The 14,153-nt window shown below is 34.3% G+C and overlaps 1 protein-coding gene across 5 annotated transcripts in view; it reads left to right on the top strand.

Annotated features, from left to right (window-relative positions):
• The window catches only part of Boll (boule RNA binding protein), a 53,893-nt gene extending 43,396 nt beyond the window's left edge, over positions 1-10,497 (top strand). For 4 of the 5 annotated variants that reach the window (XR_016539125.1, XR_016539126.1, XR_016539127.1 and 1 more), the window contains one exon: positions 9,571-9,658. Coding sequence is in view for 1 of the 5 variants with exons in the window: in XM_090354554.1 (XP_090210680.1) it covers positions 9,571-9,729 (159 nt within the window). In the remaining 4 variants the exon portion in view is untranslated. Of the gene's footprint in view, positions 1-9,570 lie in introns of all 5 variants that reach the window. The other variant, XM_090354554.1, reaches the window with a different exon arrangement.
• The last annotated feature ends 3,656 nt before the right edge of the window (positions 10,498-14,153 follow it).

Below are 14,153 nucleotides of genomic sequence, written 5' to 3'. Positions count from 1 at the left end.
TAAACCTTGTGGTAGAATTTTGATAACAAGACTCACTTTTCTAACATGATCCATTAACATTAACTGGCATTCCACTGTGTTAGTATAGAGTACTTTAATTTTCTAACCTTTTTTCTCATTGTATCAATATATTTAATTATATGGTTAATTTTTAAAGAAAAATTGATTTCATAAAATTCAAAACTATTTCTTTTACCAAAGGAAAACTTTACATAATGATTCTAAGGCCAATTCATGTTTTAAGCTTGGAAAATGGCAGAAGAGAATCATTAGTTCAAAAGCTATAGAACAAAGCCATAAATTTTAATCATGAAATTTCTGTCAAAGTACAAGAAATATCTCTCTTTATATTCATTTATAATTCTTTCACTGACTTCCTAATTTTAGAAGAGAAAAGGAAAGGTCTAAAAATTGGCATTCCCCTAATAAATCTGCTGTTTCCATTCCACATGTACTCTATGGTTGGCAGCTACAGTAACAACAGTAGAAATAACAGGACATAGGCAGACGCCAGAGATTTCCCCATCAGTTTAAGTGTAGGGGATTTTCTTTTGAAACTATAATGACAAGGTCTACCTGTCAAATGGTTTCACTAGACTGTAGGACTCTGTGTGAGTGTATACCTACAATGACACATGTACACTGATTATTCTCAGTTTTAGAAATTAAATAAACTAGTAAGTCCCACAATGAAATTTCAAAATTTCATTCTATAAGTAAAAAATTGTAGAAGTCTTGTTTTTTGTTTTTTTTTTTGCCAGTCCTGGGCTTCCTGGGCTTGAGCTCAGGGCCTGAGCACTGTCCTTGGACTTTCTCAAGGCTAGAGCTCTACCACTTGAGCCTCAGCACCACTTCTGGCTTTTTTCTATGTATGTGGTACCGAGGAATCGAACCCGGGTCTTCATGCATGCTAGGCAAGCACTTTAACCACTAGGCCAAACTCCCGGCCCCATAGAAGTCTTCTTTTAATAGCACTCTTTCAGAACAAACAAGCTCATGTTTCAGTTTTCAAATGTTAAATATGATGCTAAACAAATCCTGGACTATTAATAAAAAATGATGAATATTATTGGGCAAGGAATATTGATAATAAATCATACTCAGTGTGTTACTTCCATCGTTAGATTATATACATACACACATTATATACCTATTGTGCATGTTATATACATATAGATTTTATGTGTACATATATACTATATACATATGGTAATTCATGCATGTACAGAATTTAGTTTTGATATGCTAACTTAAAACTTCAGAATGTATTACCAATCTTGAACTGGGCACTGTTGGCTCACACCTATAATCTTAGCTATTCAGGATGGTAAAATCTGAGGATTATGGTTTGAAGGCAGTCTGGGCAATAAAGCCTGCAAAGTGCGCGTGCACACACACACACACACACACACACACACACACACGCAGTTTTGAGTATGTAGATGCTGTTATCCTTTCTTCTTCATCACTTAATTTAATAAGGCAAATATACTACTCCTAAAAATAGACTGAGAGGACAAAAATTCTGTTTTGTGATATATTTTCAGTCAGTCATTTGAAAAAAAATTTTTTCCTTAGTATCTAAATTGTAAGAGCAATCAGAGGAAATTATCTGAAATCTACTGTTATAGTGAAATGGATAAAGCCGGGCGGGCTGGTGGCTCATGCTTGTAATCCTAGCTACTCTTGTAATCCTAGCTACTCAAGAGGCTGAGATCTGAGGATCAAAGTTCAAAGCCAGCCCGGGGCACAAAAGGACCTGAGATAGGATCTTGATAAGCTAAGACTTTAACTTCTGACAGCTGATTTCAGCAATATGACTTGTAAAGAGCTATGATTTCATTTTTAACACATGTGGCACAATATTTTTTAGCAAATTTATATACGTGATAATTCCAATATATAGGAGTATGTCTTCTGGATTTATACTAAACTGAAATAATGAATGAAGCTACACACATGCACAAAAAAATGATTGCAGGCTTCCCATTTCTTTTGGAATTAAAATACAGAATAATGAAAGGACTAGAAAGTACTTTAGGAAGGCATTCGATTCAGTTTTGATATATTGCATCAACGTGTTCTGTTTTTACTCTAGTAAATCTTTGACCTCTAGAGTTACACTGTTAAAATTTATTCTGAAATCCCTGTAAACTTAAAATAGGCAGAGACACAGTTTTTGCCTACAATATGGATATAAGCTACTCATGGTGCTGTTTCTTTTACTTCAATTTTACATCCCTGTGTATACGTCCCAAAATATATGTACCAGCTTTCATTCTTCCATATTTACATGCTGCTCTCAGAGTAGCAGCTACAAACAAATGCTGTTTATTGCATCTGCTATGTTTTCCTGTCTCTTTGCTTCTATATATTGAATAAACTTTATGTTCTTTACATTCTGCTGGTTTCTCTGAGAAATCAAGTGCCAGGCAAGGCATTCCTGAGGCATGCCCATCCTTTTGCTTTGTTTTCAGACTGGTTTTCCTGCTTTTTTTGCTTGGGTTGGCCACCAGTAGCATTCCTCCGACCTATACCTCCAGATAGCAGATGTATGCTACTACACTCAACTCATCTGCTTTTAAAATCCAGTTGACTATAGCCTAGTTCATCAGAAACTTTAGGTCTTATGGAAAAATCCCTTTATAAAAAGTGCCTGGGTATGGTATAAATAGATTTAGGTAACAAGGAAGGGGTATATTAGGACAAAAGCATTATATTTTATATTACTTATTAACAAGCCAGGAGTTTGGCCTAGTGGTTGAGTGCATACCTAGCATGCACGAAGATCCGGGTTCAATTCCTCGATACCACATACATAGAAAAAGCCAGAAGTGATGCTGTGGCTCAAGTGGTAGAGTCCTAGCCTTGAGAAAGCCTAAGGACAGTGCTCAGGCCCTGAGTTCAAGCCCCAGGACCGGCAAAAAAAAATTATGTACCTATTTCTATTTGGAGAAAACTGACTAAACCTGATTTGTAATGAATACAGATTTCATAATTTCTTTTCACATCAAAGTTTGACACTTTTCTACAAAACTGGAGTAACTTATTTCTGTCTGCATTACCATCTCCAAGATGTTATTATGTACTTAAAAATTCTCCTCCTCACCTACTAGGAAGTAAATGAGTTTGTTACCTTAATAACTCTGTTAAAAAAAAAATAAGAGAAAATCCAATAAATCTTCAGTAACCTCAGTACAGCAGTGAGGCTTCTTAGCTAGCCCAAAGCCCCATGTGAATATTATCATTTTCCCATTTTCTGGGTATGTTCTGTATGACAGAATGTATGTTTGGTTTTTAGCAGGACTCTTGGAAGTTAAGAACTTCTTTCAAATACTTTGATTTGGGATATAAACATAGCACTATACAACCCATTTAACTTACATGCTTCTTGGAAATTGCTTTCCAAATAGCATATCACTTCTGCCTAAATTTTGTTTGCCCATTATCAATAACTCAACTTTATTTTCTTCTCAATAATAAATTATTTGAGGAAGCATTCAGAGTTCATACTAATAGTCATTTATTCATATAAATCTCCCACTTAATTTATGTTCTCAAATATTATAGGTTCAAGTAACTGATAATAGTTTTCACTGATTTAATCTCAGGACATACTATTTCAAAAAAATATTTTCTCTATTGTTAGCACAGTAGCTTATAAAATTATAATAAGATAAACTTGTAATTGTAACCAGAGTTCTAAGTTTAGTGGCCCAACTCCAGGGGTTCCAAAATGTCAGGTCTACCAGTGCTCACGCTCTCCAGCACAAGAAGTAAAGAAGAGAATGCCACACAAAGATTTATTATGCAGCATAGGCATGCCATAGGAAGGCACCAAGTAAACATTTCCATCTTGAGAATACAAAAATGTAAACAAAGGAAGAAGTGGGGTAAAAGGAGATAAGCATAATTAGATTTATAAAAAAAAAAAAAGATCCTCATTTGAGGAGTGGGCTGTGATGCTAGGCTCTACTCTTTGGGGGCACTTTTGGTCCCTTGTCTTGAAGATGTTATCAGGCAGAAATGTGTAGCTTTTCTCCTGCTTTTAATTTATGGGCCCAAAGAAGTCAGTGCTTTTTTTTTTTTTTTTTTTTTTTTTTTTGTGGGTCATGGGGCTTGCACTCAACCTGGACACTGTCCCTGAGCTCTTCAGCTCAAGGCTACCACCTTACCCTTGAGCCAAACCCCACTTCTCATTTTCTAGGAGTTAATTGGGGATAAGTTTCAGGTCCCTTTGTGCCCAGGCTGGCTTTGAATCTTGAGCCTCAGATCTCAGCTTTCTGAGTAGCTAGGATTACCTCACCCAGCAAAATCAGTGCTTTTTAACAAAAGCAATTTCTAAAATACCTGTTTCATAATTATATTTCATCTAAAAGGGTCATGTTCCAACATAATGCCTTCTTTTCTCATAAGCAATCAACTTTTTAAAGACTTCCCAAGTACTATTATTATTTGACATCTAAAATAGAATTGTTCTTTAGCACATATTTCCTGTCTTCCTCCCATCTTCACTCATGAGCAACAGACAGCCTTGACTTGATTTTGATTATAGTCCACTACTAATGTCAGTTCTTGACTTGGCAGGTCTCTGTTCCAAGTTCTTACTATCTAGGATAATTACATATCTGTCATTCTGATCAAAAAAATGAGAAATTTTTAAAGGGTAATAAAACTTTATTTTATAAACTTTTAAAGGGGAATAAAATAACTGAAATTATACAATTTTTGAAATTTATCATTTTAATGGACCTATAAAACCATAGTATTCAAAAATATTTATCAAAAATAAGGTTGTGATAATACAGTAGATATAAAACCTCATCCTAAGTGGAATTGAAATGTAACTACATTAATAAATTACAAAATACAATTGCTCCTCTTTATCCATAGATTCAGTGAACTATACATGCTTTTTATTAACATTATTCCCAAAATAGTACAGCAATTAAAACTACTTAACATGGCACTTACATTGTAGTAAGTATAGTATAAGTAGTAAGTATAAGTAACCTAAAGACGGCTTAAAGTATGTGAGAGGATGTGTGTAAATTATATACAAATATAGGTCGTACTTGTTCACAATTTTTTTTAAGTTTTTCCCTAAATATAGGACTGACCTGCTCACAGATTTTTTTTTAATTTTCCAGGCATCTCTTAGAACTAATCCCCCATGCGTGTCTACAAATATAAAAACTTCAGTAGAACCAAAAGCCACAACCTGTAAAACAAATCAGCTGTAAGGGTTAGGCTTGAACTTTTCTATTTTAAGTCTTAAAGCTTTATGGTTTCCAGTCTAGCCACTGGTACAGGTTCTACATAAATCCACTAAATTACATTTAGCTTTAAATTCATTCCCCTGTGTTACAAACATGAAATTAGAAAATCACATAACTTAAGAATTCAAATGTAATTTAGGGATGATGTCTATACATTGTAAACAAATAATCCATATAATTTTAAGATACTAATCTTATAATCTTAGTAATTTCTATTTTCACTAAATTTGCTGTATAATTCTACAAAAATGTTTGGATTAAATCATTGAGGATTATTTTTAAATTGTACTAATGGGATTGGAGAGATGGCTCAGTGGGTAGAGCATCAACCAGTAAATGAAAATATCAGGTGCCAAGTTCAAATCCTGGTCTTATACCCACCCTCCCCCCCCAAAAATGGGAGTGTAGCCCAGTGACAGAGTGCTCGCCTCACATGCACAAAGCCCTGGGGTTCAATTTCTCTGTACCACATACACAGAAAGAGCTGGAAGTAGGCAGGCACGGTGGTTCACACCTGTAATCCTGGCTACTCAGGAGGCTGAGATCTCTGAGGATCAAGGTTCAAAGCCAGCCCTGGCACCAAAATGTCAGTGAGACTCTTAACTCCAATTAACCACTAGAAAACCAGAAGTGGGTCTGTGGCTCAAGGTATAGGGCGGTACAAGGTGAAAGGCTCAGGGACAGGGCCCAGGCCCAGAGTTCAAGCCCCTTGACCGACCAAAAAAAAAGGAGAAAGAATGAGAGGGGGGCGGGAAAGGAAGGAAGGAAGGAAGAAAAGAAAGAAAGAAAAGGGTGCTTGTGGCCAGAGTTCAAGCCCCAGGACTAGCAATGTGCGCGTGCGTGTGTGTGTGTGTGTGTGTGTGTGTGTGTGTGTGTGTGTGTGTGTGTAATGCTATGATGCACAGTAAAATTTAAGCCAGGCGCTAGTGGCTCACACTTGTGATTCTAGCTACTTCAGAGGCTGAAATTTGAAGGATCATAGTTTTAGACCAGCCCCAGCAGGAAAGCCTGAGAAGCTACATCTCCAGATTCGTCAGCAAAAGGCAATGCTGGAGAAATGGCATCAATGGTAGGGAGCCTGTCATGCTGGAAAGACAGGCAAGAATACAAGGCCATTAAGGTACTTATCGCAAACCCGAGTAACACTAAAAAAATTTAATCATACCTAGTACATTCTTGTCTAGTTTGTCATTTTAAAGCATAGCAACACTTTCTATTTATTATATATCTCCTTATAATTTATAAATACTTCATATGCATTTTATTCATTTCAAAGTTTGGTGAAATAATTAGGCAACTTTCTGTAGGAGAATTGAAGCATAGGTTAAGAGGGCTACCAAAGATGACAATACTATTAAGTGATAAAACTCAGAACTTCTTATTACTAGTGAATTGTCACATACAAGAAGAAAAATTAATTCTAGAGAATGGGGCATGATGATGGAGACAACCCTTCAAAAACTCGAGTCCTAAGCTGGGCACCATGGCTCACGCCTGTAATCCTAGCTACTCAGGAGATTGAGATCAGAGGATTGCGGTTCAAAGCCAGCCTAGGCACTGAAGTCCTGGAGACTATCTCCAATTAACCACCAGAAAACCAATAGTGGGGCTCCAGGGGTAGAATGGTAGCCTTGAGTGAAGAGTTCAGGGACAGTGCCCAGGAGCAGAGTTCAAGTCCCACAACCAACATTTTAAAAAAAGGGGGTGGGGGCGGGAGTTTGGCCTAGTGGTTGTATGCCTGCCTAGCATGCACAAAGACCTGGGTTCGATAGAAAATGCCAGAAGTGGTGCTGTGACTCAAGTGGTAGAGCCCTGTCCTTGAGAAAGCCCAAATACAGTGCTCAGGCCCTGAGTTCAAGCCCCAGGACTGGCAAAAAAATAAATAAAACCTACAATACTTATTAAGACAAAAGTTATTTCTGACAACTATGGACCCTCTTCCATTTAATCACGAAAATTAAATAAAATGTATTCTAATCTCTTAAGTGGGTCCATACCTGAGAAAATATGATAAATATGGAATTGTTTAATAATGTGTTTAACAGGCAACCTAAATGTGAGCCAGATTCCTAAACAAATAATGGAGATTCAATTATGCTAGAATTTTATTATTACTATTATTATTTTGTGATCATGGGGCTTTCTCTCTGGGCCTGAGTGCTGTCCCTGAGCTCTTCAGCTCAAAGGTACCACCCTGCCCCTGCACCAGAGTGCCAATTCCAGTTTTCTAGTGGTTAATGGGAGATGAGAGTTTCCCAGTGTTGAGTGCCTGGGCTGGCTTTGAACTGTGATCCTCAGATCTCAGCCTTCTGAGTAGTTAGGATTACAGGCGTAAGTCACCTCACCCAGCTAGAATTTAATTTAGAGTGCTCACTAAAAGTTTTCTTTGAAAGTATTGAACAAGTCAACATCTGGAAAATATAAGAAGAAACCTAAGGTGAGAAGAAAAGTCTTCTACAGAAAAATTCTGATAGCAAAAGACAGCTATAGTCTGTGCCATCTACTGCTAGAAACCTGCGAGATTTTCACCTGCTTGAAAGTCATAGAAATCTACCATCAAAACAGTTGTGTTTTTTTCTTCCTCTTTCCATTCTTAACAATAGCAACAACAGAGACATTTCTATATACCATCCATGAAGTATATACTATTTTGGGAAATGTTATTCAAGAAGGCTTGTTTTTTTGGTTTTTGGTTTCTTTACATCATCCTAAATACAGATAGCAGATCATGCCATACGCATATATATAAATATATATGTATATATTTCTAGAGTAAGTGGTCATTATCATAATTGTCCATGGAAGTGGCCTTAGCTCAAAAATTATAAAAAATGTCATTAATGTCTAAATTTTCACAATACTGTTAAGATAGACTACTTTCCAAGGTGGAAGACTATTTTGTAATATAAATATCTTGAAGTAATAACAATAAACTGAATAATTAATTTTAAACAGTTTAACCCTGGAAGCATCTAGATCTGATGTTACATTTACAGAAACAAAAATAATTACAGGGAAGTGGCACTGTGGCTCAAGTGGTAGGGCAGTAGCCTTGAGCTGAAGATCTCAGGGACAGCACCCAGGCCCAGAGTTCAAACCCCACAACCAACAAAAAAAAAAAAATGTGGGGATCTGGTGGCTGATGCCTGTTAATCCATTAATCCTAGCAACTAAGGAGGCTGAGAGCTGAGAATGGAAAGAAAATTAGACTGTTATCTCCACTAAACTACAAAAAAAAAAAAAAGGCAGAAATGGAGCTGTGGCTCAAGTGGCAGAGTGCTAGCCTTGAACAAAAGAAATTAAGGAATGGCATCCAAGCCCTGAGTTCAAGCTCCAGGACTGGCATTAAACACACACACACACACACACACACACACACACACACAAATACACCACTAGTACGGTTTCATTGCAGACATGCTCATAGTCCCGGTGGATAAATATAGGCGCTTGTATACTCTTTATCATGTAAACTGCAACTGTGTATAGTCAAACATGCCTCTTTTTTAGATTTTGCTTTTTTTTTTTTTTTTTGGCCAGTTGGAGCTTGGACTCAGGGCCTGAGCACTGTTCTTGAACTTTCTCAAGGCTAGAGCTCTACCACTTGAGCCTCAGCACCACTTCTGGCTTTTTTTCTATGTATGTGGATCTGAGGAATTGAACCTGGGTCTTCGTGCATGGTAGACAAGCACTCTACCACTAGGCCAAACTCCCAGCCCTAGATTTTGCTTTTTAGTTCAGAAGCTTTGGTTAATTTTTCTTAATTGTTTTCTAGGTTACTAATTAAGTTTTTAGAAAAACTACTAAAACATTTGTATTGAATTTCTGCTATATTTAGCAGTATGTTCATCAGTGAATCAAACAAAAATCACTTCTTGGAACAGTCTACTGATTGGATGTTTTATATAACAAAATAAAATGATATTGTATTAACATGAAGGTAGTACATTAATAATTACCTGGTTTTTCTCTGCAAAAGTACTTTCTCACCATAGGATCAGTTCTCTATTTCATAACTGTTTATGGGGGGAAATCTTTTATCACAGTTAAGGAATGAAGGAACAGACATACTGATCAATCATACTGAGTCTTTTTATATGAAGAGGATGCCTTCCTGCCCTAGCAAGTTATTTAGTAACTTACTCTTTATAGTGTCAGTTTCCTCAAGCCCATCTTCTCTCTTTAGAATCCAGGCTCAATTAATATTTTAAAATGTTTCCCTTAAATAATTATAAAATTAGAGCCTTCTAAAATGCATTAAAACCCTAACTTTCTTTAAATCTCTTAATAGGAACCAAGGTTACATTCTGTGAGAAGAAGCTGTTCTCAGCCTTCATCTGTAGGTTTGAAACCTCGATATTCTCGAAGGCCACACTTTCAACCTAGAAATGATTTCAGAGCAGAGGATTCAATTCTTACTCAACCTCCCTCTACTGATTTCGTTAAGTAGAATCTTTGTTAAGGATAACTATTTTGTCCAACAATAGAAAATAACTAATCCCATATATGGTCTAGTAACAAACAAGGGTTTGGGATATACTTAAAGTTAAGTGATTTGTTCTTTTAAAAGAATTTTTCGAATCTTAGTAGCCAGAACATTGGAAGTACAGAGTTAAATCATGGTATCCTACATTAATTCATATATTTGAGTAATGTACATGTATAAACTGTAGCAAACGGAAGATATGTTCTATCTAAAGACAACCAATACTTGGATGAAGTTTGAAAATTTTAGTCATCATCTGACTATCTTACCATCATAAAAATCTTGTACAATCACTTAAAAACATCTTTGCTTTTTGGATTTTTCCATTTTATTCCAGATATCTCTTATTTATACACCATAGCTATGGTATATATAGTAAATAGCAACAATTAGTTGTAATATGGTATAATTGTTACAAATACTATCTTGCTAGGGAGGTAGTATGTGTAGAGTAGATTCTAACTTCCATATTATGCTGGTTTTACTGCATTTCAGTTGTGTATATTTTACTTACGCTACCGTGACATTTATCCATACTCTTTTTCATTCCTCAGTTCTTAGTTTGTAATGTTTCTGGGCTTTTAAAATATAAACTGTGGCTTAATAGCATTAAGCCATATTTCCCACTTTATTTTAAAAAAGCAGTCTGTTATTAAAGAATTGGAGGACTTTTTTAATTTTTTAAATTCCACACTAATTAGAAATTTTTAAATTAAAAAAATGGCCTCATTATCTTTTCTGTCAATGTCTCATGTTTTCTACATATTCCAACTTTCTTCTACAAAAACATATTTCTTTTATAAAGACTAAGAGTCATATAAGTACTGTTTAAATTTACTACATGAAAGTTTATTCTAGAACTTAATGAAATTTCACCGCACAACACCAGGAAATATTGAATTTTACTTGTCCACTCAAAAAACTAATACTGGTTTGTGCTTTTATTAGGCAAGAATAGGAATTACATATAAAAATCTCCTTGTATCAGGAAAATAAAGCAGCAATAAAAACTTGAAGAAGGTTTTTTATACTGACTCATAAAGGATAGCCGATGTCCCCCATGGGAGATATCCTACTAATGCTCCTGTGCTAAAATAGGGGGATGAAATTTAGTAGCATAGTTATTTTAAAGAATATTCTTTACTTCTTTAGAATTTACATACTAAAGCCGCCTCATTTATTTAAGTTATTTTGAAAGTAACATGACACTTGTTAATAACCATAGTCAAAACATCATGAAACAACCCATTTAATATTCAGCTTATCTGATGTTTTCAGCATAGTTTTATTCCTTTATTATTCAGATGTATTCAGTATATATCAATGAATTTATTGTTCCAATAAATTTCAAAAGTCCAAAAATAATTATATTTTACTTCAAAAGAAAATGACACCCAAATGTTTTTGTTAACTATTTATTTTAGGGAATTGTACTCCTTACCAAAATATACAGTGCTACTACATCACTTACACTCAATTCTATAAAAATTACGTATTATTGTATCTTACTCTCTCTCTCTCTAGAGTATAAATACAGAACAAAGTAAGAAAATACCTGAGTGAAAATGTAAGCCCCAAAACTATACTGTATATATTGTGATACTTAGCTCCTATTTTACAGGTAATATATCTATGCTATCACAAACAACAGCTTTAATAATAAAAGATGAATGTTTTAGCTATTAATTATTAAAGTCCTTTTTATAAGTCTCATGTCATAAACTAAAGGATAAGAGACTAAAACTTCATCCTTAGCCTCAGATAATTCAGAAACACCAATGACAGTATACAAGGGAAATGTTTATTTTTTTAAGTATATCTTTTCTTCTATATTGTTTTGAGGAAAACATCTAAAGACATTAACAATCTGAGATGATTTGATACAATGTTTCTTGCTAATCATATTGAGCTTAGTTTTACATATGTCTAACTTTGATACCAAAACAACCCAATATCCACATATTATAAATATATTTTAGCAACAGATGAAAGATATTTCTTAAAATCCTTCTTAGTATCTGACCTATTACGCAAACTATTTTTAAAATATATTAATACATTAAAGTTTCTCTGTCCTATAAAAATACTCAGACTGACTTGTAAAGTTAGCTCTAGTATTATTTTCTTCAGGCTACTTTCAACTGTTTGTGAAAACTACTTTCAATTAAATAACATTTAATATCCTAATGTTATCTATGCCAAAAGAAAAATGAAAATAAACTCAGCAGCAATGCTATTTTTGCAAAAGGTATTTTTATATGCCTGTGCCCTGGCTTTGTGTGTAATTTTCAGAGAATTTGTGTAAAACCCTTGAGCCTGTACTTACATTCCTTCATAATATTGAATAGCTATCTACCTCAACAAACTTAACCAACGATGGGCTTTGCTAATTTGGCTAGTCTCCTCAGATTAAGCAGTTTTCCGTGTTTTTCATCTCAGATCACTTTATTTCCTAATTGTTACACTTAGGTATGTACACTTATATTGGTTTTTAATGCCACACAGCTGATAACATTATCACTTTTAAGTAGTCTTCCCTCATTATGGAAAAAGGAAAATGTGCTATATATTCTCCTTAAACTAGAAAACTAATTTTATGACATAATTTATATCCAAAAACATGTCATTTAAAATTGTATATGAATTTACCATCTTTAAGTGACTGATTTTATGTAGACAATGTATAACCAAGACCCTACTTTGAGGATTAACCATTTTTCAATACTAGGTCAAATTATCATAACAAATGTCAAAAATATTTTGCTCATATTGAAGTTATACATGTTTTCTTCCCAACTCTTAAAATGCCATGTGAATCCAGCTATCAACTTTCATATTTTCAGTACTTAATTTGTTAATACTATTTTCTTCTGCAATACAAAAATGTGCTTCTTACATAATGTTACTGTAATTACCTTCCAGCAATGCAGTTAACTCATTACTAAAGTGATTTGTTAAAAAATCAAGCACTAGCTAGAGGTGTAGCTCAGTGGTAGAGCACTTGCCTAATGTGCAAGGCCCTAGGTACAATCCCAAGTTCACTTCCATGTGTGTGTGCACACACTCATACACACACAAAACAGAACTTCTGCTTATGATAGAAAATATAGGAAGATTATTCTATATCACTTAAATATAAAACTCAATGCATTTCTTTTATGTAACTGTAACCCCTCTGTATATCATCTTTACAATAAAAGTCAATGCATTAATTGAGCAGGATTGAATTTTTATGAAAAACTTTGTAAATTCATTGATTTAGTAAGTATGAGATTTCTGAAAGTATTCCAAAGTAAGCTACATAGCACATTTTTACAATGCATAAGTCTGATTCCATCAACAAATTATAACCTATGGTGTATAAAAACCTGAAGGGGAAAAAAAGCCTTGTTAACTATGGGAGTGTGTTTGCATTTGAGCAGGTGATGAAGAACTAGCTTCCAACACAGAATTAAGATGTTATTTTCTTGGACTTCTTAGCAAAAATTTCAATAGTTTGGTGTATCTTTAAAATACATTTTAGGAGTCAAAGGCATGCTCACATTACAGCACTAGTACCAGTGAGCAAATGTGTACCGAGTTCAAAACCTAGTCTCAGACCAAAACCATAAAATATATTTTAGATGATGATAGTTGAAATTCATATAAAAGCTTATATTATACTTCCTCAATATATATCTCATTCCAACAAAATAGCTACATTTAATGAATGTATCATTCATACAATTTCAACACTATTCTTTATATAAACTCTTAATAAAGTCTCTATTTTGGAGAAGTAAGAGCATGTCTTGATTGTAATTATGATGTACTAGGAATTGTCCAGTATGTCTCATTTTTTTAGTTAATGGGGTAGATGTCTACATTGGTAATAACTGTAGCCCAAGGATCTGGTTTTTGCAGGCTTCTTAGGAAAGATTTCTTAAGAATACTGTAATGTTCAGTAAAGTAATAGAATTTGAATTGTTAGTAAATAAAAAGTCTTAAGTTCATAATGTATTAAAACTGTATGTATGAAATGAAAAAGTTCCAGTGTTTGTGGCCACTAATAAAGTTCTCTGGCTTTGTTACTAGTCAATTCAAATAAACTTTTAAACACTCATGTTTTCATGTTTAGAGCTAAATGTGTAAAATACTAAATAGGAAAATATTTCAAAGTACTTATATTTATGACATTTATTTAGAAGATAACTATTGGGTTCTAAAATCTGGAGCATTCTTTTGGAAATGGAATAACTTTATGAAAAATGGAAAGCCACAGAGACTGCAGTTTCAAAGAGTTCTAATATGTATCCAGCCATAAGCAAGGTTAGGATATAAAAGAAACTTGAAAGTACAAGTGAAATATACTATGTTTATGGAAAAGGTAAGTATGTTTTGTGTTAGGA

Source organism: Megascapheus bottae, chromosome 21 (genome assembly GCF_031878675.1).
Source record: "Megascapheus bottae isolate mThoBot1 chromosome 21, mThoBot2.hap1, whole genome shotgun sequence".
Lineage (NCBI taxonomy): Eukaryota > Metazoa > Chordata > Mammalia > Rodentia > Geomyidae > Megascapheus > Megascapheus bottae.
Note: the sequence above shows the minus strand (reverse complement) of the source record. Positions and strands in the feature narration are given on the sequence as shown.